The 27,292-nt window shown below is 39.3% G+C and overlaps 1 protein-coding gene and 2 pseudogenes across 2 annotated transcripts in view; 2 read left to right on the forward strand and 1 right to left on the reverse strand.

Annotated features, from left to right (window-relative positions):
* Positions 1 to 3,210: 3,210 nt before the first annotated feature.
* On the reverse strand, positions 3,211 to 8,947 carry LOC134372415 (putative protein FAM10A4; annotated as a pseudogene).
* LOC134371787 (zinc finger protein 471-like) overlaps positions 8,336 to 27,292 on the forward strand; it is a 77,821-nt gene continuing 58,864 nt past the window's right edge. Inside the window, exons 1-5 of one of the 2 annotated variants that reach the window (XM_063088613.1) lie at positions 8,336 to 8,372; positions 10,911 to 11,002; positions 19,900 to 20,026; positions 21,542 to 21,637; positions 24,761 to 26,955. In XM_063088613.1, the coding sequence (XP_062944683.1) occupies positions 10,970 to 11,002; positions 19,900 to 20,026; positions 21,542 to 21,637; positions 24,761 to 26,382 (1,878 nt within the window). In that variant the 5' untranslated portion in view covers positions 8,336 to 8,372; positions 10,911 to 10,969 and the 3' untranslated portion in view covers positions 26,383 to 26,955. Of the gene's footprint in view, positions 8,373 to 8,569; positions 8,624 to 10,910; positions 11,003 to 19,899; positions 20,027 to 21,541; positions 21,638 to 24,760; positions 26,956 to 27,292 lie in introns of those variants that run through there. The other variant, XM_063088611.1, reaches the window with a different exon arrangement.
* Positions 14,834 to 18,831, forward strand: LOC134371667 (large ribosomal subunit protein uL6-like; annotated as a pseudogene).

The following is a 27,292-nucleotide window of genomic DNA, read 5'->3' on the forward strand; positions in this document are numbered from 1 at the left end:
TGTGGTGGCTGTGGTGGGCCACCCACATGGAGGTGATGTTTTTGGCATTCTCTCTGGCACTGTTGGTGTGCCTGGTTGTGGTTGTGGGGTCCAATCCCCAACTCCAAGCTTTGGGCTCCTGGGTGGTGCCCCAAGGTGCTGGCAGTATGCCTTGATGTGGGCAGGGGTTCTGGTCCCTGGCTCCAAGCCCCACACCCCTGGGCAGATCCCAAAGTGCTGGTAGTGTGCCTGGATGTGGGAGTTGGGTCCAGTCCCTGGCTCCATATCTCAGGTCCCCTGCTGGATCCAGAGGTGCTGGTGGTGTGCCTGGGCTGGAACTAATTTCTTGTCCTTTGCTTACTTCTAAAACGGTGGAACTGCCTGTGGGAACCAGTACTTGAGCTGTGTGGTTGAGCTAAATTGCTGCTTTGCTGCTGTTTCCCTAGGGAAGACTTTTTGGGCAGCTCAGGGTTTAATGGTTGGCCTTATAGGTACTTCTGGCTCTCCAGAGACCCAATGGACCTGGGTTGTGTAGAAACTCTGATCTGGGCCTGAATCTTTTCATCAAACTGAACCCCATGCAATTCTGCATTCCTGACCAGTCTCCTCTGAGTGGTCCTGTGCTGATTGGGGGGCAGATCAGCTGTCCTTGCTGTGTCCCAGTGTTCTCTTGGTGAGCCCATCTCCCCCACAACCCATGCTCCAAACACTTCCCATGAGACGGGCCCTGTGCTGGTCCCTTGCAATGACTCACCAGCCTCTGAATGGCTCCCCATTTTCAGCTGTTCTGGCCCCTCACTCCTGCGTGGGTCCATGAGAACACTATTAGTTGTCTTGCTGTCCTGGGAGCCACCAAGGCCTTCTTCTCCCCTGCTGCCTCCAAGCAATTCCATCCAAAGGGCACAGCTGCAGCTTCTGCTGGCTCCTGCTCCATGTGCTCAGCAGTTCCAGCCTTAAAGCGGCCAAAGCCTGAAATGCTCTGAGCAGTTTTTTCTTTCTCTCATCATGGCTTCTACCCCTTCCTGAACTCTGCAGGTCTCTCCTCCTCTTCCCCTGAGCTCCAGCAGCCCCAGTATGGCTGTTGCTACATTTTTACAGTTGTAAATTGGTTGATTCATGGGAGAGAGTGATGCTGGGGACCGTCTATTCCACCATCTTGACCAGAACTCTTATTTTACTGCTTTTAAATGTATTGAAACTTTTTTTTTTTTTTTGTCTTTTTCGTGACCGGTAAGGGGATCGCAACCCTTCACTTGGTGTTGCCTGCACTGCGCTCAGCCAGTGAGCACACTGGCCATTCCTATATAGGATCCAAACCTGCGGCGGGAGCGTCGCTGCGCTCCCAGCACCACACTCTCCCGAGTGTGCCACGGGGTCGGCCCTGAAACTTTTTTTTTGGCTATTATGTGGTCTGTCTTGGTGAACAAACCATATGCACTTTAAAAAGGTATATTATTTTGCAGTTGATGTGTGTAGTGGTCTATAAATCCAGGTGATTTAGTGAAAGGTTTTATTCATTTATATTTAATGTAATAATTGATACATTTGGAATTATCTCTAACATATATGCTACTTTTTTGTGTGTTTTTCATTTGCTTTTGTTCCTCTGTTACAAAAATGTGTATTTTTAACTCTTGGAGCTTTGGACACACTATCTAATAATATGACCACACAAAATCAAAATAGGCACCCTGGCCTATTTCTTTGAGCTAAAAGAAATTGAGGACTAGCCAACATAAGAAAATCTCCTTACCTCCCCCTCAACTGCCTAAATTACAGTCATCCCTCAGTATCTGTGGGGGATTTATTCCAGGACTCCCATGGTTATCAAAATTTATGCATGTTCAAGTCTGTTATATAAAATAGCATAGCATTTGCATGCAACTTACACACATCCTCCCATATACTTTATATCATTTCTAGATTACTTATAATACCTAATATAGTATAAATGGTGAATAAATAGTTGTTATACTGTATTTTTTAAACTTTGTATTTTTTTGTTGCATTTTCCCCCTAATATTTTCAATCCGCAGTTTATTGAATCTGTGGATGTGAAATCAGCAGATGAGAAACCTGTGGATATGGAGGGCTGATTGTATATAACTCCCCTTTTGTAAAGAGAAATTTACATCTATAAAGAAAATTTTCATTAGTAAAAGTGTCCATACAAGGAAGAGAGTATTTTTTCTCCTGAGAGACCTTGACCTGCATAACAAAGAAACATTCATTCACCATCATACATTTTCTCCTTTCACCCTCCCATAGTTTGTCTCCACCACTACCAGGAAGCCCCAAATTCCTGTTCCTTTCTGTAAGCTTCAATCATCTGACTAGCTAAAGAATCTAAAAGGGTTGAGGGAAACCAATCCCTCCCCTACACAATAAACATTTCCTGCCTCTTTTAGTTAACTGAATAAATTTTAGAATTCCATTTTAATTTATTTTCACTTTAGCTATACCTCTTTATATTAGTATTAGTGAGTTATTATTGATACTAGTTGTATTGTACCCACTTCACATTAAGTGTAAAAATTTTGTAACCATGTGGGTCTTTTATCTCCCCTCCCCCACTTCTTTATGGTAAAGATTTTATATGCATTACATATACATACATTTTGTTTATTTATTTATTTATTTCCCCACTAGTAAACCTTTATTTTATTCAAGTTAGAGCAATTAATCTTCCATATTTATGTTGCCGGTGCACTCACTGGCTGAGTGCCGGTCACGAAAAAGACAAAAAAAAAAAAAGAAAAGAAAAATCTGGGAATATATTTTATCATTTAAATATTTTTAAGGTTTAAAATGTGTTTAAAGTTTGTAACTCCGGGGCCGGCCCGTGGCTCACTCGGGAGAGTGCGGTGCTGAGAACACCAAGGCCCCGGGTTCGGATCCCATATACGGATGGCCGGTTCGCTCACTGGCTGAGCGTGGTGCTGCCAACACCAAGTCAAGGGTTAAGATCCCCTTACCGGTCATCTTTAAAAAAAAAAAAAAAAAAAAAAAAAAGTTTGTAACTCCTAGTACAAAATCATTATCTGAATGAATACCCTAATGGCAAACCACTATAAAATGCTTCAGGTGCACTTGAGACAGAAGCATAGAAATTCTCTTCAAAGTACCCCAACTGTCTTGATGAGGTCAGAGGTACACTGGTTTGTATTATTGTAACATCCATTAAGTGATCTAGGTTACTTTTCCATCAGCAGGGGATCTGTTGGAAAAGCATTACACTTGACTTCCAAATTTGGCTGACAATTTATTGATAAGATTTATAACCCTTTGGTTATCCTGATATTTAGACATATTTTCCAGGTTCTGGGCCACATCCTGGAAGCTAATAAATTGAAAATTTCCGTGACATCAATAATAGAGGTCAGCTAAATTCCCAAGCCCCTAGGAGGTTAGGTATGTGGCACTAGTCATGTCCCCCACAGCCTGCTAAATAAATTACTTTGGACCTAGAGTCCAAACATGGTGTTACCTCATAGAGCTATTAATTAACGTAAAGAATGTTGAAATGTATGATGTTGTTACCATACCAGGTTCTTATGTCTCAAAGTCATAGAAATAAACAATGTACCCAGCTGCAAAGCAAATAACATTTAAAGAGAAGAAAGCTTATGTGTAAGGGAGATAGCTATAGGGAAGATAGCTAGTTCCCCAAGAGGAGATTTTCAGGGTTCTTTATAGGGCAAAGGGTGCAGGCCAGCATCATCATTCTGCACCTATGGAGGTGGTGACTCTGTTCTTCCTGGTTGTGGCATGGGCACATGCTCAGTTAGGGCTTTGGTCCAAGATGGTGGTGTTGCTCTTTACTACCACCCCAAGAGGGCCATTGTAATGGCCTGTTGGAAGCTTTGTGCACACGCAGGAGTTGGGCTAATGATGGAGTTTGGATGTGTTGTCCCCCCAAAATTCATGTGGAAATTTGATTCCCAATGTGGCAGTGTTGGAAACTGATTGACTCTTAGGGGCATATCCCTCATGAATGGATTAAATGCTCTCTCTGTGGGTGGGGGGACTAATGAGTGAGTTCTCACTCTATTAGTTCTCGCAAGAATCAGTTGTTTTAAAAGACCCTGGCACCTCCTCTTCCTCTCTCTTGCTTCCTCTCACCATGTGATCTGCTTGTACCTGCTGGCTGCCTGCCACTTTCCACCATGAACAGAAGCAGCCTGAGGCCCTCACCAGAATGCAGCTGTCCTGGAATCATAAGTCAAATAAACCTCTGTTCTTTATAAATTACCCAGTCTCAGGTATTCTGTTATAACATCATAAAACAGACTAAAACAGCTAACAACCTGGAGGAAATTTGTGGTTAAAAAATTGCTTATTGTAGTTTACGAATATAGCTTACTTAGCTGGGTGTACTGGATTATTTGAAAACAGGGGTAAATGGCTGAGTTCAGGGGCTGAGTCCCCTCCTTATTCTATCTCAATGTGACCCTTACTTATGGACAGAGCAATTTTTTAAAGAGCAAGATGTAACCATTAACCAATCACTAACTCATGTCATGCTAGACAACCAATGTAAAGCCTGATTAGGGGGGTTGTCCCTCCTCTCCTTTTGCCTTCCCTTTTTGTGAAATGCTGGAGCTCTGTTTGTAACTCATAGGACTTCCCTAGGTAACTTGGAGGTGTTTCCTGGGCTGCAATCACCCAAATTTGGCTTAAGTAAACTTTGTTGTTCAAGCCATGCCTCAGTTTCTTTTCAGGTCCACAAAGCCCACTTCTGGATCCTGCATGACTGCAAGAATATCTTGATCACTAGGAATTTCATTGAGTACAGGCATGCCCCCTCCCATTCCAAGCATTCCTCCAGGCAAGTCACCTGAAAAGAGCCACTGAGTTTCTGATTGTTCTCTGGCTTCTTCCTTCTCTTCTTCCTTTCTTCTGATTGTTCTCTAGCTTCTTCCTTCTCTTCTCCAGCCTTCTTAACCCTTTCTATTCTTTGTTTAATTTCTTGCTATACACATTTTCGTTAATACATTCTCCAATGTTCTGCAATTTTCTGGACCCTTGACTGAACTTCATTCAGACTTACACTAGCATCTTCATCATAATCCAGTTTACAGGCAAGGGCAAGATCATGGGCTGCTTCTTCCCAATGGTCCTGAAGTCTGTGAGCTTTCCCTCACAACTTCTAATGCTGAGCTAAATTAGGATTTATTTCAATTGCTCTATCACAGTCTTGGAGGGCAGCATTTGGCTTCTGTAATTTGATGAAGACATTAGCTCTCTTGGCATACACAATGGCAAAGTGAGGATTCAGTGCGATGGCATCTGTAAACAATCAATGGCTTTCTGGAGTTTACCACCATTTAGGACTTCGACAGCAGTCCCTTTATTGTCAACCAAAGTAAAATAACCACCTGGTTGAGGATAAACAATGAAACTTTGTTTGAAAATTTGATAAACAATTCTAGAATCGAGCAGCAGTATGATTCAGAGTCTTCCACCCCACCACATATAAATATGAAATGTGCAAGTCATATTTACAGGCATAGAAAAAGAAGTGACATACAGAAGTAACCTGTTTGGCCACAGACTCAGCATTTGCCTTATTTGGGCATGGTGTGATTGGTTGGCAGCCTGTGACTGTCCAAAGCTTGGCTGTATGCAAGTAATATGGCTAAGTGCAAAAACAATGAGGCTGAGTGCAAAAGTTCAGTGTTCCTAACTAAGATGTGCCTAAAGCTCACGCTGAAGCGGCTTCTTGGCTTCATTTTAGGTGCCATAACCAGACCAGTGCTATTTTCTTTGTCATATCATTTGTCTGATCCATCATCTCCTGGTTTCTTTCTTTCTTTTTTGGTGGCTGGCTGGTACATTTTCATCTCCCATTTTTTGGGGGGGCGTAAGAGTGTGGTTCAATCACACATTCATTATTAATTTCTAGGTCACTTTCTGCCCTTGATGGTTCATCTGTCTTTGTTTCCCTCAACATTTTTACTACGTCTTTTGGTTTTTTGGTATTTTCTTTGGTATCTTATTTGGCTTTATGAGTAGCAGGTGGTATTTTACCCCCCATACTCTCCAACATCTCTCTCAGGAAGCATATTTCCTTGGTGTGCAGAATGCTTGGATCCTGCTTACATATTTTCACGAAGACCCAAATCTTGCTGACTTTGAGGGGGTGTCCATGGTGGTGAGGTGTCTGATGAGGGCATGGCCAATTCCAGGCCCAGGAGCTGGCTCAGCGCAGAAGGGGCTACATACGTTTTAAAACCCACACGATATTATAACGTATATGATGGAGTTTGGATGTACTGTCCTCCCAGAACTCATGTAGAAATCTGATCCGCAATGTGGCAGTGTTGGAAGCTGTTTGAGTCTTGGGGGCGGATCCCTCATGAACGGATTAATACTCTCCCTAGGGGTGTGGGTAGTAAGTGAGTTCTTGCTCTATTTGTTCCTGCCAGAGCTGGTTGCTTAAAATATCCTGGCACCTCCCCACCCCCTTCCTTCCTCTGGCCACGTGAGCTTGTACCTGCTGGCTGTCTACCCTTCTCAGACATGAGTCGAGGCAGCCTGAAGCGCGCGCCAGATGCAGCTGTCCCAGAATCATAAGCCAAATAAACCTCTGTTCTCTATAAATTACCCAGTCTCAGTATTCTGTTACAGCAACAAAAACCAGACTAAATAAGCATATTTTTTGGTTTTGTTCCTCACAGCTTCAATAACCCTTGTAATTTCCTAAGTGACTAGAACAATAAGAGTACCTTTTCTTAAAATATTTGGCCTTTTGTCCTTGGTTTCTGAAATAGCTCAAGAATAGCTCCAGAGAGATAAAGGTGAGTCTTTTGTTATTTATAACAAGCCCTTTTCAACCACACCTGAGTTTATGTTAATGAGATGATTTTTGGAAAGTCCCTAGATAACCACCGGTTGGGGAGCTGGTTGCCAGGGGAACCAACATTATGCTCAAAGGGTTCGAATTTACAGCCCCAACCCCACCCTCTGGGGTGGGGAGAGAGGCTAAAGGTTGAGTTGATCAAATTGAACCCAAGGAGGGGGTTGTGGGAACCCTCATTTATAGCCTGTCAGAAGCACAGATAAAACAACCTGGGGCTTTTGATTAGCACTGGAAGTCGGGAAAAGTCTTGTGAGACTGGTCCCTCCACATGTGGATACTATGTCCAGGTAGATAGTATCAGAATTTAATTAGAGGACACCCAGCTGGTGTCTGTTGCAAAAAGATTTTTTAGGACCTTAAAACATCAGAATACACATAATATAGAAAAATATACAACACAGCTGCTTTATATTTCTCCATAGCTGTTTTCACCATTCGTTATACTATTTATTTTACTCATTCATTCGTGGTCTCCAGCCGCTTCTTTCTAAGATGGCAGAGAATTTTGTTTTGTTCTGTGCTGTATCCCCCTGAATGGCTTTTCCTTATTTGCTTCAACTTCCAATACAGGTACTAATTCTACAGTATCCTTAGTCCCTCCACAGGGACCATTTCCACTCTAGTAAGGGACAGAACGGGGTTCAATACTACCTAGCAGTCTGGTTCCAAAGACGTTGTCTTATTCGCTGCCTCTTAACGCTAATAGTAACATTCCCATCTTGCAGGTGACAAATGTACTGATTTTCTGGAGTCACAACACAGTCGGGGTTTCGAGTCGCTGTTCTTACGGCCAAAAAGCATAGCACAGAAGGAAAATCACACTTTACGTACAGGCACAGAGAGTCGCGCTCCGAATGACATCGCGGTCACAAGGACACAGACAGCATCACAAAAGTCATACACGTGAGCCCATCGAGTGCTCAGCCGCAGAGTTCTCCTCCCTGGGACACTACGACCGTAACTAGAGACGCTCCTGGTCTCCAGGCAAGGGGCTTCGGGACAGCACAATTTGCGCACCTGGGCACACTCCCGCCCTTATCCGGTAGGCCACGCCCTTTTTGCATAATCTCGTACGCGCGCAGGCGCGCCCGCTCTGACGTTAGGGACTGCTTCCACTCAACAGAGCAGCCTAAGAACGATCTTCTCTCAGCTAAGCCACGCCTCTTTCCCGCCCCTCGCGTTCGACTCCTCCCCTTCCTCGCCCCTTTGGTCAAGTCCCGCGCCTGCGCACGGGGAGATCCGCCGTTAACTCCCAAAGTCGTTCGGGTGAGAGCATCACGCTTCCGGACGAGGTCGGTGGGTTGCTCTGGGTGTTCCGGGAGTCGGATTCCGAGGGCCGGCTGGCAGGCGAGGCAGGTCGCTCTGACCCGGCCTGGGAGTCCCAGCCGCAACCGCCATCCCCGGTCCGACTACATTTCCCAGAGGTCCGTGCGGCGCGTGTCTTTCGGTCCGCGCGGTGGGCGTGCGGAGGCTGTGGCTACGAAGGTTCCGGAGTGTGGCACGGCTGGAGCGGGTTGTGTCTGAGAGACGGGTGTGTACCTGTGTGTGAAAGACCAGTGAGTATGTGAGGCTGCGTGAGATGCCGGGGTGTGTGTGAGAGATAGACAGAAACTGGATTGCGACAGTCCAGAGAGTGAGACCAGGGTGTGTGGGTGTGAGTGTGTGAGAGAGGGAGACAGCCAGAGTATATGAAAGAAATTTGTGTGTGATATTGTGAAATACGTATTGGGTCTTCGTCTTCGTTTCCTGGCATACAACTTCTAAAATCCTTGCACTCTCCAAGTAGGTGTCTTTTGTATGCTAATAAGTGATCTTGGCCGGCACCCCTAGGTATCTTCAGAATGGGGGCTGTCAGTTGAAAGACGTAGGCGAGATTATAGGATTGGGACTTTTAGCGCACCCCCTCAACCTCCAGGGAGAGGAGAGGGGCTGAAGGTTAAATTGATCCCCAGTGGCCAAAGATTTAATTGATCCTGCCTGTGTAAGGAATTTTCCACAAAAACCCAAAAGGGTTGGGTTCGGGGAGCTTCAGGAAAGCTGAATAGGTAGAGGCTCCTGGAGGATGGCACACCCTTGCCGCTGCCCACATAACCTCACCCTGTACATCTATTCATCCGTATCCTTTGTGACATCCTTTTAAAAAAAGGTGGTAAAGGTTTTCATGAGTTCTGTGAGCCGCGCTAGCAAATTGAATCCAAGCAGGGGGTCGTGGTGAAAAGCACAGGTAAAACAACCTGGGTTATAGGAAGTGGGGGGCAGCCTTGTGGGACAGAGCCCTCATCCTGTGGGATCTGATTCTATCCAGGTAGATAGTGTCAGAATTGAGTTGAGTTAGTGAACACATAGGTGTCCGCTGCATAACTGATTGTTGCTAGGGTCAGAAGTGTTCGGTGTTGTGAGAGTAGGAGGAACTGTGTTTTTCCTCTATATCGTTAGTGTGTATTTGTCAGAGACTGGACTGTGAGAATCCAGAGTATGAGACCATGTCAGTCTGTGTGAGCGAAATGGATGCACCTGTGTGAAAGATCAGCAAGTCTGTGAGGCTCCCCAGAGACCACTGACTGGGAGAGATGATGGTGGCGTGTGCGTGTGAGAGAGTGACAGCATGAGACTGGGCTGTGAGAGTTCAGTGAGTGTGAGAGAGACCAGAGGGCATGTGAGACTGGAGTAGGTGTACCTGGCCTGTGAAATTGTGTGAGGGTGTGTGTATTGGAGTTTGAGCGAGAGAGACACTGGAGTGAGAGAACAGTATGTATTCTGTGTGAGAGACCTGTGTATGGGAGAGAAAGTAATTGGAATGTGAGAGGCCAGGGTGTGTTTTTGTGTCTCTGTGTGTGAGAGAGACTAAAGCGTTTGAGAAATCAGTGTATCTCTGAGAGAGATCATTGAGTGTGTGTGTATATGTGAGAGAGAGTGAAGAAGACTAGTGATGTGGTTGTATATGAGACCAAAGTGGGTGAGAAAGAGATTAACTATGTAAACCATGGCGTGTCACCAGGAAAGCTTTGCAATTATAGCCTCTGAGGTTCTGGAGCATGTGCATGTGAGGTGAGGGGCGGTGAGCAATGGGCGTGTGTGAGAGAATAAGATTGGGGGTATGTGTGAAGATGTTTGTGAATCACCGTGTGTGCTTATACAGATGGCCTCACTGAGATCATGGTATATAGGACTGTATGTGATGTGCCTTCCTTAGGGTGCTCGTGATTATGTCCTCCGTGTGATCAATTAATGAGTGAGATCTTGTGTTAGTGTTTCTGTGTCACCCTGTATGCTTATAATTGTGACCCTGCGTGACTGTGGTGTGTATGTGGAGACTACTTGGAAGATCTGTAGCACTGGATTCTTTATGTATGTGTCTGTTTTGAATTGTGTGTTGCTGGGATAAGAATCCTGGAATAGAATTCCCTACCTCGAGTCCAAATATTTCACTGAGAAGCAAGAGCGGGGGTGAATGTAGCTCCTGACTGGAGCAGGAAATGCCCTCAATTCTGGGTGACAGAAGGGGGGACACCAAGAGATTGAGGACAGAAGTGAGAATGAAGGTGGCGGAATTGAGTGCTAAAGGTTCCGTTGTTCCAGGGTGAGAGTAAAGACCCTGGGTTTGGGTGGAAGAGGAGGATAACTCTGGCCTCTGGTGGCGTTTACGAGTCAGTTTTTCAAAAATGTAGACTTGTGTCAAAACATGAAGCAGAGGCCCAGGAAGGGAACGAATTCATCTTTACCTATGAAACAGAAGAAATAACTATTTTCCAGAGTTATTTCAAAAATAAAGTGAAAATATAATCTATTTAGAATACCCGATACAAATCTTATTATTTTTATTCATAATAAGACCAAAGAATAGGAAGGCAGCTTTAGGAAAAAAGACTAAATTTAGTACACCAAGTATAAGAGAGGCAGTTAAAGTTACACCACCTCAGTGGCCATAGATTGCCCATAATCACCCAGTTATGTCGATGCGTAAACAAAGAAGGCTGGGAGGAAGAAAGGGAATACAGGGTTTTTAGTCTGGTAATTCTGGAAGTTCAGGAAAGGCCTCATCTCTCAACTATACTTTCTCTTCCTCCAGCCTTGCCCTTCCAGGACACTGCTGTTCTCGAAGAGACAGACCAGGAAGAGAAGTAAAAAATGACTGTTGAACTAGCGAAAGCCATGTTCCAGGTTAGTTGGTATTTCCTTTTTTCTCCATGAAAGGCCATCTTGCTGTTTAGGGACTTAGTAATAAGTTCTTTTCTTTTGCAAATCTTCTGATTAACAGTCTTGGTCAGGGTATTGGTTTCCATTTCTCCCAGAAGACACTGTCCTTAACTCTTACTACCTGATGGATGAATAATAGCTGAGTTTGATGAGGCATAGAGCCTCCTCTTCTTCCCACCCTGTGTACATTTTAAATTCAGTGTTGTGAAAATATTTGGTTTATGTTATACGGAATAGAGATATCTCAGTACCAGTGATTTGGGTTCCAAGTTAAATGCACATTCATTGCCTTTCTTCTGTACATAGAATGTGTCAGCTCATATTGCACACAGGTATTGATATTCGATGCTGTACCCCACAGATATGGACTATTAACTATGTTCCCATAAAAAATAATTTTAAAAAAATGCACCAAGAATTATTCTTCTAGCTGAATTTTTGTCCAAATCTCTAATTATATCCTTAAAATAAAATTTTAAAAGTTTTTCTGTACATTTTAAGTATGTATTGCCAACTTTATTTGTTCACCCGAAAAATCTTATTTTACCTAATTTTTGCAAATTTTATAAATTTAAGTAGGTGATGTATGCACATGGTACAAAATTCAAAAGATAAAATTTTACTCTTGCCTCCCAACTCTATTCTTAAAGACACAATGACTTCTTGGCTTATATCTCCTTCAGGGACATAATGGGCCTTTGTGTGTACACATGAATACTTCTTTTTCCTTCAAAGTTAGTGTTATTTGTGTCCTGTTTAAGAAATTTTTATCTACCCCTTGGTCGTATTTTTCTTCTTAAAGATTTGTTTTACCCTTCACAATTAAGTTTCAGGTAATTTTAGACTTGATTTTTGTGGTTTAATTTACTTTCAATTGTTACATTAAATGGATAACGTATCATGATAAGTGAGGCAGGGGTTGACCCTGTCCAGTTGACCCAATGACAATTACTGAATAATTCATCTCATTCTCATTGATTCGGAATGACAACTATATTATGCACTAAAAGCTTGCATGTATTTGGTCTGTTGCTGGACTACATTCAGTTTTACTTGAATTTCTGTTTTTAATCTTGTAATTTAAAAATATAAGGTTGACCCTTGAACATGGGTTTGAACTGGATGCGTCCACTTCTGTACAGATTTTCTTCAATAAATATATTGGAAATTTTTTTGGAGATTTGCAACAATTTGAAAAAACCTGCAGATGAACTGTGTAACCTAGAAATATCAAAAAAATTAAGAAAAAGTTAGGCATGTCATGAATGCATAAAATATATGTAGATACTAATTTATTTTATTATTTACTACCATAAAATATTTACAAATCTATTTTAAAAAGTTAAACTTTATCAAATTTTGTGGAGGCAACACTTAGACCATGTTTGGTACCATTTGCAGTTGAGAGAAATGTAAACAAATGTAAAGATGCAGTATTATAACTGCATAAAATTAACTGTAGTACAATTTCATGTCCACCTTTTGTTGCTATTGGGGCGAGCACAAGTATTGCAAATATACACTTAAAATGCTGTGTGATGCTAATGATTTCTGCTTGAACAGTTCTCTTCAGTAAGTTGCATGCTGCAGTAAAAAATGATCTCTTGTGGTTCTTGTGTATTTTTCACTGTGTTTAGTGCAGTACATAAACCTTGGATGACACTATGGGACTCATACAAAGTGCCGCTAGTGATGCTGGAAGTGCTCCCAAGAAGCAGAAAAAATCATGGCATTACAGAAAAAGTTGAATTGCTTGATATGTACCTTAGATAGAGGTCTGCAGCTGTGGTTGCCCGCCATTTCAGGATAAATAAATCCAGTGTAAGGACCATTGTAAAACAAGAAAAAGAAATTTGTGAAGACATTCCTGCCGCTACACCAGCTGTAGACCTCATGAACTTCTTTTTTACGTTATCTTAATTTTTGACGTGTAGTGTTAGTAAAACATATAACATCTTTAGTGTTTTGTATTCTATAAGACAATATTGATGTAGATACTGACAGAGATTTCATCTTCTAAACAGATGATGATATCAATAAATACAGTACAGTATTGTAAATGTATTTTCTCTTCTTTAAGATTTCTCTGATAACATTTTCTTTTCTCTAGCTTACTTTATTGTGTGAATACAGTATATAATACATATAACATACAAAATTGTGTTAATTGACTGTTTATGTTATTGGTAAGACCTCTAGTCAATAGTTGGCTATTACTAAGTTTTGGGGGAGTCAAAAGTTATACTTGAAAAAAAGTTATACTTGGATTTTTGACTGTGGAGGGTGGGAATGGGGGTTGGGAGTTGGTACCCCCAACTCCTGCATTTTTCAAAGGTCAGCTGTGTTATATTTGCATGAGTATAAGGAACACTGAATACAAAGGGAGCCCTTAATTTTCCCAGTGTGACATTTCCCCCTGCTTCAGACTTTTTTTCAAGTGGATAACATGCTTTCATGACATAGATGAGTCAAATATCCACTTATTGATATTTAGTTAATTTTATTACATATTTTATATTGGAAATCACATTAAATTTTAAAACAATGCTTTTTTGCCCCACTGTCAGAGTACATGAAACTATTCAAAAATATTTACATGGATTTTGGTCATCTGTGTCTTCTTCAACATTAGAACCATTTTATGAAGCACCAAAAGTAATTTTCCAAAGATACAGAACTTTTTGTGTGTGTATATAGTGTCATTGAAATTGTATCTGAAGTTATGAGCACCAACTAGCATAACCATAGATTGGTCTTTTCTCCTCATTCATCCGATAGGAATAAGCTGGAGATCTCCACAGTGTTACCACTTACTGTATTTAGTTCTGATATTTAACTTCATACCCCTGAATACTGTGTTTGGAACACTATTTCTTTATTATTTTAGTTTTAGGTATTGTCTAGTAACCTACCACTGTGGATGATAAAAGTGTAGTTCTCCCACCCCAAATGCATACACATGCACACTCACACAGTCTTTTTTGCCAGCCTTCAAACATTTTATTAATGTTTTTGTTTTAAGTCAGTGTTCATGGCAGCTTGGTGTCTTTCATCAATTCTGGAAAATTTTCAACCACTGTCTTCAAATATTAGCTTGGAAACTTTTTTCTCCTAAGAATACAATTATATAAATGCTGGATCTTTTTCTCTCTGTTTTATATGTCACTTAAGCTTTAATTCTCTAATCTGCTGTTAAGCCCATCATTGAATTCTTAACTTTGATTATTGCATAATTAGTTCTAGAATTTCTATTTAATTGTTTTATATAATTTCCCATTTTCTGCCTGAATTCACAATCTTTCCTTTTAGTTCCTTAAAAATATTAATCACAAAAGAAGAAACACATTTAAAAAACTGAAAAAATATTAATTGTGATTATTTTGATGTGCTTGTTGGATAATGCTATCATCTGTGGATCTCCTGTATGTTACTTTTTTCTGGTTTTTTTTCCTCTTGATTTTGTGTTATATGCCTCATTATTTTGGGTTGCGTGCTAGACTTTGTACATTAAAAAATCTTAGAGATAATTTGAAGCTTTGATATCTTCCCCATGAGAGGGTTTACTTTTTTAAAATACATTTTTAAAGATAATTACAGACCCCTGTTATTAACATCTTACGTAAGTATGGTACATTTGTTAAAATGAATGAGCCAATATTGATAACATTATCAATTAAAGGTCATGTTTATTTGGATTTTCTTAGGTTTTATCTAATGTCCTTCTCATGTTCTAGGAACCTATCGAGGATACTACATTACATTTAGTAGTCATATTTCCTAAGACTCCTCTTAACTATGGCAGTTTCTCATACTTTGCTTTTTGATGATCTTGTCAGTTTTGAGAAATCTCAGGTATTTTGTAGTACTTCTCTCAAATATGATGTTTTCTTGTGATTACACTGGGGTAATATGTTTTGGGGAGGAAGATCACAGAGGTAAAGTTTCTTTTTCATCACGTAAGATTAAGGGTACATACTGTCCACATAACTTATTACTGTTGGTATTAACTGAGGTTAACTTGATTAACCTTGAAGTGGTGTTTGTCAGGTTCTACACTGTAATATTACTCGTTTTTTCCTCATTTTTCCATACTGTCCCCTTTGGGAGGAAATCACTATGCAGAACCCACACCTAAGGAGTGGGAAGTTATGTTCTGTCTCCTTAAGTGCAAAATGTCTACATGAATCATTTGGAATTCTGTATAAGAGATTTGTCTGTTTTCATTTATTTAGTTGGTCATTTATTTGTATCACTATGGACTTATGAATATTTTAAACTGTGGGTTATAATCCAGTGCTACTTTATTTTGTTGCTCACATCATTCCAGCTTTGGCCATTGGGAGCTCTTTCAGTGGCTCCTGTGTCCTGTTGACATAACCCCAGCATTGTGTGCTTTGTTTATTATTGTTGTTTTTAGTACTTCCTTACTTTCTGACACTACATATTCAGCCTCTTTCTGTATATTTCATGCTACAGTTCTAGAATCAACCATTTCTTCAAAGTGGAGAGGGTTTCCTTTTGTTTCAGGCAGGCTGCTGTACTAGGAGCAAGTTTTAATCTTAATGCAATCAACAGTTGAAATGATTAGAGGCTGGGCCTCAGTCCCATTGAAGACTGGATGTTTTCTGCTTTATCGTTAATCCTGGGGTGTAGGCCTTTGGGTTCTCAACTAAAAGCACGGGGTGTTTACCAGGACTATCTTTGGCAGATTTTTATAAACACTCTGGATTTGTATTTATTGCTGTTGTTTCTCCTGATATGTTCTTACTCAGAAGTCCTAGTGAGCTGTGAGAGTTTCATCAATCTGTTTCTGCTTGTGAACTCTGAATAAAATTCCACTGTAAGTCTCCTTACTTGGGAGACTTTGGAAATAATCAACAGTATAAAGCATATTTGGTGAGACCATTGCTTTGTATAGGGGCACTAACTGTATTTTATCGTGTGGAAGGACTAATGCCTAATACTCTCATTACTGCTCTTTTACTGACTGTTCTGACAAGTAAAGTAACTTTACTCTTTTGCATAAACTTTAGAATCGGGCAGTGTTTTTTTAAATTCCACTGATTTTAAACTGAGTTTTATTTTTTCAGCAAATACTTATTGAGGGCCTTATACATGCCAGGTGTCCTTCTAGATTCTGTACTGAACAAAACAAAGGCCCTGTCCTTGTGGAAGCTTAAATGCTACAGGGGGAAAACAGAAGTAAATAAATTGATTAGTATACATTATATAGTGAAAAAATGCAATGGATAAATAAAGCTAAGTGGGAGATGGAGTAAGTGGGAGAAAGGGTGCTACGTAAAGGAAGATCTGGATTTCATTGTTGGTAGAAGGCCTCTGACATTTTAGCAGAGACCTAAAGAAAAGATAGCAAGTACTTGGAACATGTTGCAGTCAGTGAGTCTTAACTGTTCAGGAAGAGCAAGAAGAATAGAACAAAATGATAGGGGACTAGTAGCAGACATTAGAGGTCACGAGGGCCAGACCATTTGAGTCTTAAAGCCATCATAAAGATTTCGTGAGATGGGAAGACTTAGGTGGATATTAAGCAGAGATGAGACATGATCTAACTTAATTTTTAAGAGGATCCCCCTGGATGCTATGTTGCAATTAGACTTAGGGAATCAAGGACAGAAGCAGGAATACCTGTTGTAACAATCAAGAGACGAGATGATGATGGCATGGGCCAGGGTGGAGAGCCTGTTAAACTTGTAGATTAAGGAGAATCAAAGCTTGAAATTTTTTATCCAAAAATATGAAATAAATAAGCATTTAACATTTTAAATTAATTTAAGTTAAAATTTTAACATATATTATTTAACATATATTTGGTATTTTTTCTGTTAAATATATCCCTAAGCGTTTTAAAGAGATACATCACTATTGTGAATGGAACTTTTCCTTATTTTCATCTCTAGTCATATATTGCTAGAAAAGGGAAAAAAGTTCTTTAAAACAAAATATATATCTTACATCTAGGTGCTTTTGTAGTTACCTTTAAAATTTTTTTAACGTAACATTTTCACTTTGATTGATTGGTTTATGTCTTGTTGTTTAATTAGTTTTCTAGAGCAGGGACACTTGTTGGACAACGTGAGATTGTAACATTCACATAGACTACAGTGTGAATGTTCATTTTGGAACTGTGCTACTCAACAGCCCTATTTTAGCTCTATTTTCATATTATGACAGAAAAGAGATAGTTAACCAATCTTTTCCAGTATTTAATTGATTAAATATAATTTTGTGGCTATCTCTAGAGTATAGATCTTCTAAAACAATATCGAATACTTATGGCAGTATTGCTTCCTTTTAATCACTTTTTAGATAATTTATAGTATGAGCTTTCTTTTTTTATACAACTCGAGGAATCATTTACCATAAAAGCTGTGATTTGAAGTGTACAATTCCGTGATTTTGAGTAAATTTACTGAGTTGTGAACCATCACTAATACCCAGTTTTAGAACATTTTTCATCACCTCAGTAAGATCCCTCATGCCCATTTACAGCTAATCTCTGTACCCCCAGCCCCAGGCAACTACTAATCTACTTTCTGTCTGTAGATTTGAATTTTCTGGACATTTCATATAAATGGAATGATGCAATATATGGTCTTGGTGTTTGGCTTCTTTCCCTTAGTTTATGAGGTTTATCCATGTTATAACATGTTTCAATATTTCAATCCTTTTTATTAGTGAATAGTATTCCACTGAAAGATGTACCATATTGTCTTTATCCATTCATCAGTTGATATTCTTTTGGGTTGTTTCCATTTTTTGGCTATTATGAATAATGCTTCTATGAACATTTACATGCAAGTCTTTATTTGGTCATACATTTTTATTGCTCTTGGCTAGCTTGACCTAGGAGGGGAATTGCTGGGTCAGAAGGTAAATTTATATTTAACTTTTTAAGAAACTTCTGAACGGCTTTCCAAAGTGACTGCACCATTTTACATTTTCAGCAGCAGTGTATCAGGATTCCCATTTTCCCAAATCTTTTCTGACATTTGTTATGTGTTTTACTGATTTAGTTTTGTTATTGTCTGTTGGTTATTTTTTTATTTTCAAGTAGATAAGGTTTTATATTAATTTTTCACAGATTTTAATTGCACTGAATCCAATGTCAAGGGTTCAGATCCCCATACCAGCCAGCCACCAAAAAAAAAGAAAAGAAAAAAAACTCTCTTTGACACACCTGCTGCAAGAACGAAGACCATTCTCAGCAATCAGACTATTGTCATTCCAGAAAATGTGAACATCACTCTGAAGGGATACACAGTTATAGTGAAGGACCCCAGAGGAACCCTGCAGAAGGACTTCAATCACATCAATGTAGAGCTCAGTCTCCTTGGAAAGAAAAAGAGAAGAGGCTCCCAGTTAGTTGACAAATGGTGGGGAAATAGAAAGGCACTGGCTGCTGTTCACACTGTCTGTAGTCATGTACAGAACATGATCAAGGGTGTTACACTGGGCTTCCATTAAAAGATGAGGTCTCTGTGCTTACTGCCCCATCAATGTCAGTATTCGGGAGAATGAGTCTTTTGTTGAAATCTGAAATTTCTTGGGTGAAAAATACATTCACAGGGTTTGAATGAGGCCAGGTGTTGCTTGTTCACTATCTCAAACCCAGAAAGATGAGTTAATCCTTGAAGGAAATGACATTGAACTTGTTTCAAATTCAGCTGCTTTTGATCCAGCAAGCCACAACAGTTAAAAACAAGGATATGAGAAACTTTGGGGATGGTATCTATGTCTCTGAAAAAGGAACAGTTTAGCAGTCTGATGAATAAGATCTAAGAGTTGACCAGCTACAGAAACAAACTACAGGGTAATCCCTAAGACATGCTTGTAAATTTTAATGATGGAATAAAAGACCTATTGATTTTGGGGAAAAAATACATGTATAAATACATATACATATAAACATTTTTCTAAAGGTGTATACATCTTCTGAAGGTCCCATACATTGAATGTCTTTGTATTATGCCTTTGTTCTAAAGATCACTGTTTAAAAGCACATTAAGATGTTGTGTACATAGCTTTGTCTTTGTATAGTTAGTTATCAATATTTTCAGTATCTTCACAAACCGGGCACCAACATTAAGATTTTTATTTTCAAAGCAAATAAACCTGAAGATGAAAAGTGCCCAGAATACTTTTTAAAATTTCTTACAACCTGTTGATGATTATAACCAGACATTGATTTTTCTCAGCATACGTAAATCTTTAGGAAACTAAAAGTTATAATTATTCAGTTTTATTTTGTTTATACTCAAGTATATAATGAGTTATACTCAAATGCATTATGCAAGTTGGATGTGTTGCGTTCTTATACTGGGTAATCTTATATTGCTTCACAGCTCATTGGAGTATGGCATATCAGTTCTTAATGGCATGTATAAGAAAATTGCATTCTAAATATATTTATCACATTTATTTAAGAAAAAACAATCAGCCAAATCAGTTCAATGCCAGCACCCCCCCGCCAAAAAAAAAAAAAAACTCCAGGGTCCCATAGAGTACTATTTGAAAAAATCAATTTAGATATTCTTTTTTTGTTATGCTTTTGACAATTCAACCACAGGTGTGTGTCCTTCTTTGAAGCCCTGTTTACTGCCTTGTGGCCATCCACCCATATTTCTCCATGCTGAGAAATGAGTTAGTAGTGTGATTGCATACAACACAGTTTAACACTTCAGTAAGCACTATTTTGGATTGGAACTTAATATTATATTTTTAAGTTTTTTCTCCCTGATGGGCTATTTCTCACATAAAGTACAGACAACTTAGCACTTCAGCTTGGAGTCATGTGTGTTCATGAGCATTGTTTGGTCAAGAGTGTATATGTGTCATTTCAGGATTTGGTGACATTCAAGGATGTGGCAATAGACTTTTCCCAGGAGGAATGGGAATGGCTGAACCCTGCTCAGAGGCATTTATACAGGAATATGATGTTGGAGAACTATCGGAGCCTGGTATCACTGGGTGAGGATCTTTTTCTCCCTGCATAATTCAGAATCTATCCTTAAAGACCCTTCACATTTTAGTTTATTATTAAAACTTCTTATTGTGTGTAGGTCAGAGTGGAATCTGGGAAATGAGGATATTCAGGGACTGATGAAAATTTCATATTTATAGTTAGTGAATTTATCAAATATTCCATTGCTGTGCTCTTTAGGCAATTTGGAGTAAAGGACATGATCTGAAATTCATAGTTATCCTGTGCATCCTTGTTCTCTCTGTCCTACAGTATTGTTATCACCGGTAGGCAGTAACAAGGTTCACCAGGAATATAGCTAGATTACTATAAATTCATAATACTGCTTTTAAAAATCAATATCTTTTAATTAACTTGCAATAAGTGAAGCAGTATAACACAAACTATGAAAATGGCTTCAGATGCTCGCTTTTAGGGAAACTAACACGGACCCTTCTTCTAAGCCCTGGCACCACCTCATTGGCTAGACTAGGTTTCTGTTCTTGAGAGGCCCATTTTATCCTGCTTGTTGTTTGTTGATCTTGAAAGTGAATTTATGCATTTCACCAAGTTTGAGACATTTTTGGCCATTATTTCTTCAAGTATTTTTTTATGCTCTCTCTCTTCTGCTTTTGGGACTTCAGTTACACAATATTAGATTTCTTGATATTGTGCCATAGGTAACTGAGGATCTGTTTACTTTTTAAAATCATTTTTCTTATGCTTTTCAGATCAGATAATTTGTTTACTTTTTAAAATCTTTTTTCTTATGCTTTTCAGATCAGATAATTCCTGTGGATTCAACTTTAAGTTCACTGACTCTGTCCTTCTTTTAATGTTTTGTTAAGCCCATTCTAGTGAATTTTTAAATTTCAGATATTGTATTTTTCAATTCTAGAGTTTCCAGAATTATTATAGTTTCTGTTTCTCAGCTGAGATTTCCATTTAAACATTCATTAAAAGCATATTTTCCTTTACATTCTTGGGTATATATATAATAGCTATTTAAAAATCCTTGTCTGCTAATTCTAACATCTTTATTATTGCAGGGGGAGTCTACATTGATTGCCTTTTCTTCTGAGTATGATTCACTTTTTTCTCTTTTATGTCCAATAATCTTGGATTTTATAATGGATACTGTAAATAAAACATTGTAAAGAGTCTGGATTCTGTCATATTCCTCTGAAGAGTATTGGTTTTTTTTTCTTAAGCAGGCAGTTTAGTTGGTTCAAACTCCAAACTCTGTCTCTGGGGCTCTTTAAAATACTCCATTTACCACTATCTGATGATCCTCCAAAAATGCTGGGCTGAATTTCTGCCCTTTAGCTCCTTAGGAAGTAGTTTAACTTTTATAGAGTTGACTGGTTGCGGTCCCATGAGACTATTCCAGACATTTATGTAGTCTGCTCTTCAAATGTGCTTTACCTGTTTGTCTATCATTCTATCAGAATTGAGGAACTGGCTGGTAGTTTGAATATAACCTGAAACATGACAAATTTTCATATTTTTTTTTTTATATGCAGGACTTTGCGCTTCTAAGCCATATGTGATCTCCTTATTGGAGCAAGGGAAAGAGCCTTGGGATATGAAGAATGAAATGACGAGAGGCCCATTCCCAGGTGAGTGTGGGAGAACCTCCTTAGGCTTCTCAGAAACTCTTCTTAAGCTTCACAGGCCTGGGGAGAAAACTGAAACTTCACTACTTTGCTTGGGCTCTCCAAATATCTTCTGCTTAATTCTCTTCTCTCTAGTAACTTGTTTTGCAAAAATCTTTATTCCACTCCTTCCTGTCACCTCTTTCCTTTTGCCATACAGACTTTAAAAAAACAGAGAAGCTTGTATATCTTCTCTTAACTCTCGAATTAGGTGCCCCTTGCAAATCATAATGTACCCTGCTGCTTTAAAACTTTCTTTGCTTTCCTGTTACAAATAGGAAAACTGCAAAGCCTACTAGCCCCTATATGATCAGCTCCTTCCTACTTCTCTTTCTTTTTAGCTTTTTCACTATACTTTAATCCAGAGTTTCAGACTATGTCGGGTACCCAAGTATGCCTCAAGTGAGTTACAAGTATGCCAAGATACAGAATCTTTCAGCCTTGGGAGACCATATGAGGCCAGAGGCAGTTTGAATTCTAAGTCTGATTGCTTGTCAGTCACAGGCAGTATCATTCTTTTGCCCCCATATGTCATACAAATGTCAGTTTCAATGAGTACCTGATAATACACTTGAGAAGCACTGCTTTAGTCAGTGGGTCACCTTTTCTGAACTCACCAAGCTTTTTAATGACTCAGGCTTTTGCATTTCCTGATTTTAATATGCAGAATGCTCCCCTTTTGGCTCTATCAGACTTGGCTATCAAGCCAGACCTAAAAAGTCATCTCATTAGAGGCCTTTTGTAATCACCTTAATATAATGAGCATTTCCTTACCTCAACCTGAGTACTGTCTACCAAGCCATCATTTATTTTCTTTGCAACACTAAGGAGAATCTATAGTTAACTTATTTATTCTTCTTTCACTTCTATAACAGTATTTGATCTTTACATTTTGTGATAATTTGACCCTAGACTTCTAAGGCCCACCAAATACCCAAATATTAGAAGAGAAATAAACCCTACTATGATGTACATTATACTTTGATTATGTAGGAAGCTACTGTCTCCCTTAAATAGGGAAACAGAAAGCAGAACTTCCCTGATAAGAGGTAATAATTGGCCCTGTGAAGAAAAGATGGAGGCGGGAAAAGAGATGAAGCTGTAAACCTGATGGGACGTTGAGTGTAGATTTAAGTGTTAATGAGTGAGTAAGATATCTCAGTGTTTATGTTAAGAAAAGCAAAAGATAAGAGACAGCCATGGCTCTCCATAGGAGATTGGAGTTGAAGACTATTTTCATGTGACAAGAAGGTAAATTTGAGAGAGGAGTAGATCATGAATTCAGCTTTTTGCTTCTCTGTCTAGATTGCTCCCTTTGGTCTGTCTATGTAAGAAAAACTATAGGCAATTAGTTAATTGACTTCCAGTTGCTTCAGTTCTACAGTTATCAAAAGCTGGGTGCTATGGTCTGAATGTTTATGTCCCTTCCAAATTCATGTGTTGAAATTCTCACCCCCAGGTGATGCTGTTGATAGATGGGGCTTTTGGGAGGTGATTAGGTCAAGTGGGCTCATGAATGGGATTAGGCCTGAAGGAGCTGCCTTGCCCCTTTCACCATGTGAAGACATAGCAAGAAGTTGCCGTTTATGAGAAAGTGGGCCCTCACCAGACACCAAACCTACCAATGCCTTGATCTTGGACTTTTAGCTTCCAGACTGTGAGAAATAAATTTCTGTTGTTTATAAGCTACCCAGTTTATGGTATTTAGGTATAGCAGCCCAAAGTGACCAAGAAACTGGGTATTCCTGACATCAGGAATGACCTGAAATATGAAACTAGTTAATGCCTCAAAGCCTTTTTTTTTTTTTTAACTCAAGATTTTTTATTCCCCCTTTGCCATATGTTAGGCATAACCCTCAGGTACAGAGTGAAAGAAATTGCACATCGTGGAAGAAATTGGACCTGTCAAAGCCTTTCTTAACTGCTCTAGTAGATTTCATCTTTCCCATTTCTGAACTTCTGTAGAAATTTTACTTTTTACCACATGGGCTCACACTTGATTATGTTTCATATTTTCAAATTACTTTATTTATTGGTGTGGTTTTCATTATGACTTTCTAAACTGCTCAAGAACTTTTGTTGTCCCTAATGCTTGACACATACTAGATAATTGCTTAGGAAAAATTAGATTAGTCAATACTTTGCTATGGACAAGATAGGAAAGGAAAGCACTTTCTTCTTTGTTCTTTGTTGATATCACCTTTTCCCTAAGATTTTCTCTCAGTATTACCTTTTTCATACAAATTTCTTCTTTATTATTTTATTGACAACTTCTTATATATGCCCAGGTTTCCCTATATATGTTAAGTGACTTAAGCAGCAATGTTTAAATCACATTCATTCCTTCTCCAAAGCTTACCTCTAGCTCATGAGGTAAGAAAAGAACTCATCCGGTAGTATGTAGGAACGTGATTAGTAATAGTGATACCAACCTTCGTATTGTTATAAAACCAGTATCTTCAAAAAAGGAAATAGCAAAATCCCATTGAGAAGTAGCCTGAGAAGTGGCACTTACAGAAGTGGCACTTATTAAGACCGATAGAAAAATACTGTAATGTGCAGCCTGAAGTTCAAAGAACTGCATGAAGTGATGAGTTCACTGTATTGAAACATACAGAGGATGGTTCATGGGAACACTATTTTCTGATTATGAAAAGATAATCCTAGAATTTTACCTAAATCTTAAGGGAAGTCACAAAGCATAAGATATGTGGTTATTGGGGATCTCTACAAATTTTTGAGCAGTAATGACATTGGTATTCACAAAGTTAACCTAGCTGTATATGAAAATCAGTTATTAGTGGGAGAGATCAGAGGAAAGGAGCTTAATTTATAGAGGTATAAAATATTATTGCCATTGCAATTTGATTTCTCCAGGACCTCATTATCTTATGTTTAGTTTTCTTAATCATATTTTCCATTATCCTGTATGAGCTCTTGTTCTCTGGGTCTCATTGCATATTTTTCATTAGACATGCCTGTATATAATAGGTTTTGTGGGATTCATTAAATGCTTTTGAGTCACCTCTTTCACTTTAAATTATAGCCTGTGATAAAGGAAACATTTGCTTTTTTGATATCTTTCAGATTGGGAATCTATATATGAGACACAAGAATTATTTCTGAAGCAGTTCATGTATGATGATGCACTAATGGAGAGAATTACATGCTATGGACTTGAGTGTTCCACTTTCAGAGAAAATTGGAAATATGAAGAATTTTATGAGAGGCACATGGTAAGTCAAGAGACATTTAGCAGGCAAGGAACAATCACTCATAAAGCAACCCTCACTAAGGAAATAGACTACAGATATACTAAATCTGAGAAATTAGTTCATTTGGACAATGTAGAAGAGAGTGTTTATAATCACAAGTCAGATAATGAAAACTCCAGAAATTTCATGGTAATAAAACACAAGAAAGTATGTGTAGGAAAGAAACTTTTTAAATGTAATGAATGTGAGAAAACCTTCACCCATAGCTCATCTCGTACTGTTCATCAGAGAATTCATACTGGTGAGAAACCTTATGAATGTGAGGAATGTGGAAAAGCCTTCAAGCAGAGGCAACACCTTGCTCAACATCACAAAATACATACCGGAGAGAAACTCTTTGAATGTAAAGAATGTAAGAAATCCTTCAAGCAAAATGTACACCTTATTCAACATCAAAGAATTCATACTGGAGAAAAACCATATAAATGTATGGAATGTAGGAAAGCCTTCAGCCAGCCTGCACACCTTGCTCAGCATCAGAGAATTCATACTGGAGAGAAACCCTATGAATGTAAGGAATGTGGCAAAACTTTCAGTGATAGCTCATCCTGTGCTCGACATCAGAGATGTCACACTGACAAAAGACCCTATGAATGTATTGAGTGTGGAAAAACCTTCAGGCATAACCCATCCCTTATTCGTCACTGGAGGTATTATCATACCAGAGAGAAACCTTTTGGTTGTATCGATTGTGGAAAAGCCTTCACTGATCACATAGGGCTTATTCAGCATAGGAGAATTCATACTGGAGAAAAACCCTACAAATGTAACGTGTGCGGGAAGGCTTTTAGCCAGGGCTCATCCCTGACTGTACATCAGAGAATTCACACTGGCGAGAAACCTTATGAATGTGATGTTTGTGGGAAAGCATTTAGCCATCATGCGTCACTCACTCAACATCAAAGAGTACATTCTGGGGAGAAACCTTACAAATGTAAGAAATGTGGGAAAGCCTTTAGGCAGAGTATACACCTTGCTAGTCATTTGAGAATTCATACTGGCGAAAAACCCTATGAATGTAAGGAATGTGGAAAAGCTTTTAGCATCAGTTCACAGCTGGCTACTCATCAGAGAATTCATACTGGAGAAAAGCCTTATGAATGTGAAGAATGTGGTAAAGCTTTCAAACAGAGGGCACACCTTGCCCAACATCAGAAAATTCATACAGGAGAGAAACCTTATGAGTGCAAGGATTGTGGTAAAGCCTTCAGCCAGGCCTCCCATCTTATTCAACATCACAGAATTCATACTGGAGAGAAACCCTATAAATGTATGGAATGTGGAAAGGCTTTTAGTGATAGCTCATCCTGTGCTCAGCATCAGAGACTTCACAGTGGCCAGAGGCCCTATGAATGCTTTGAATGTGGGAAGGCATTCACAAGAAAGTCATCCTTTATTTATCATCAAAGATGTCATACTGGAGTGAAACCTTAAGAATGTAGTATATGGCAAAGCCTTTAGCTATTGTCAGTCCCTTACTGTTCATCAGAGACTTCTCTGGAGAAAAATCATATGAATATAAGGACTATAGGAAAGTCTTCAGCCAGATTGAACACTGTAGTGAATTCTCATAATTTAAGGTTGCCTTGGCATCTGTTTTAAATATAAGTTGGGTTTTGTCATACCAGAAACAGGGTTCAGTCCCCCTTGACACAGTTGCTAGTCTACTTCCCTTTGCCCCCACTCCTCAGTGCGGTTGGTCCAGATATCTGCCTTATACAACCGCTAACTGCTCCCTGGTTACCACTTTCCTGTGGGACAGCTAGGTGCAGCCTGCTTGACTGGCCACACTGACCCTCACACCCCACAGGGACTGTGCAGATATGCCATCGTCACCTCCTGGAACTCATGCCTGTTTGCATTAAACCAACCAGTTAAAACTCCCTTTGGTTAGCCTGTTTGGATAATGCCCTAGAGCCAGGGTCAAGTGTTAGCCCATGTGTGCCTTTCTCTCCCTGCCTCCACTCCCTGATCTCTGTGTATGGCCTCCAGGTGTGCTGTGTACACCCCAGAACCTGTAAGTAATAAAATTTTTCTTTCTATCTTGTGTCTCTTTTAATCATTGGAGGGGTGCTTTCTATCTTAAAGATCCTAAATTAAAACAGACACCTTAGTCTACATGGAAGAATTCTGCTACGGATTGACTTGTGTCCCCCCAAATTTTATGTATTAGGAACTTAATCCCCTTTGTGAGAGTGTTAAAAGGGTGGGAAATCCTATTATGGTGATTGAAAGATGGGTCTTTAAAGAGGTGATTAGATTGTGAGGACCATGCCCTAGTGAGTGGATCATCGATCCATTCATGAATAAGACATAATTTCATTGGTGGTAATGGATGTGGTTC

Source organism: Cynocephalus volans, chromosome 3 (assembly GCF_027409185.1).
Source record: "Cynocephalus volans isolate mCynVol1 chromosome 3, mCynVol1.pri, whole genome shotgun sequence".
Lineage (NCBI taxonomy): Eukaryota > Metazoa > Chordata > Mammalia > Dermoptera > Cynocephalidae > Cynocephalus > Cynocephalus volans.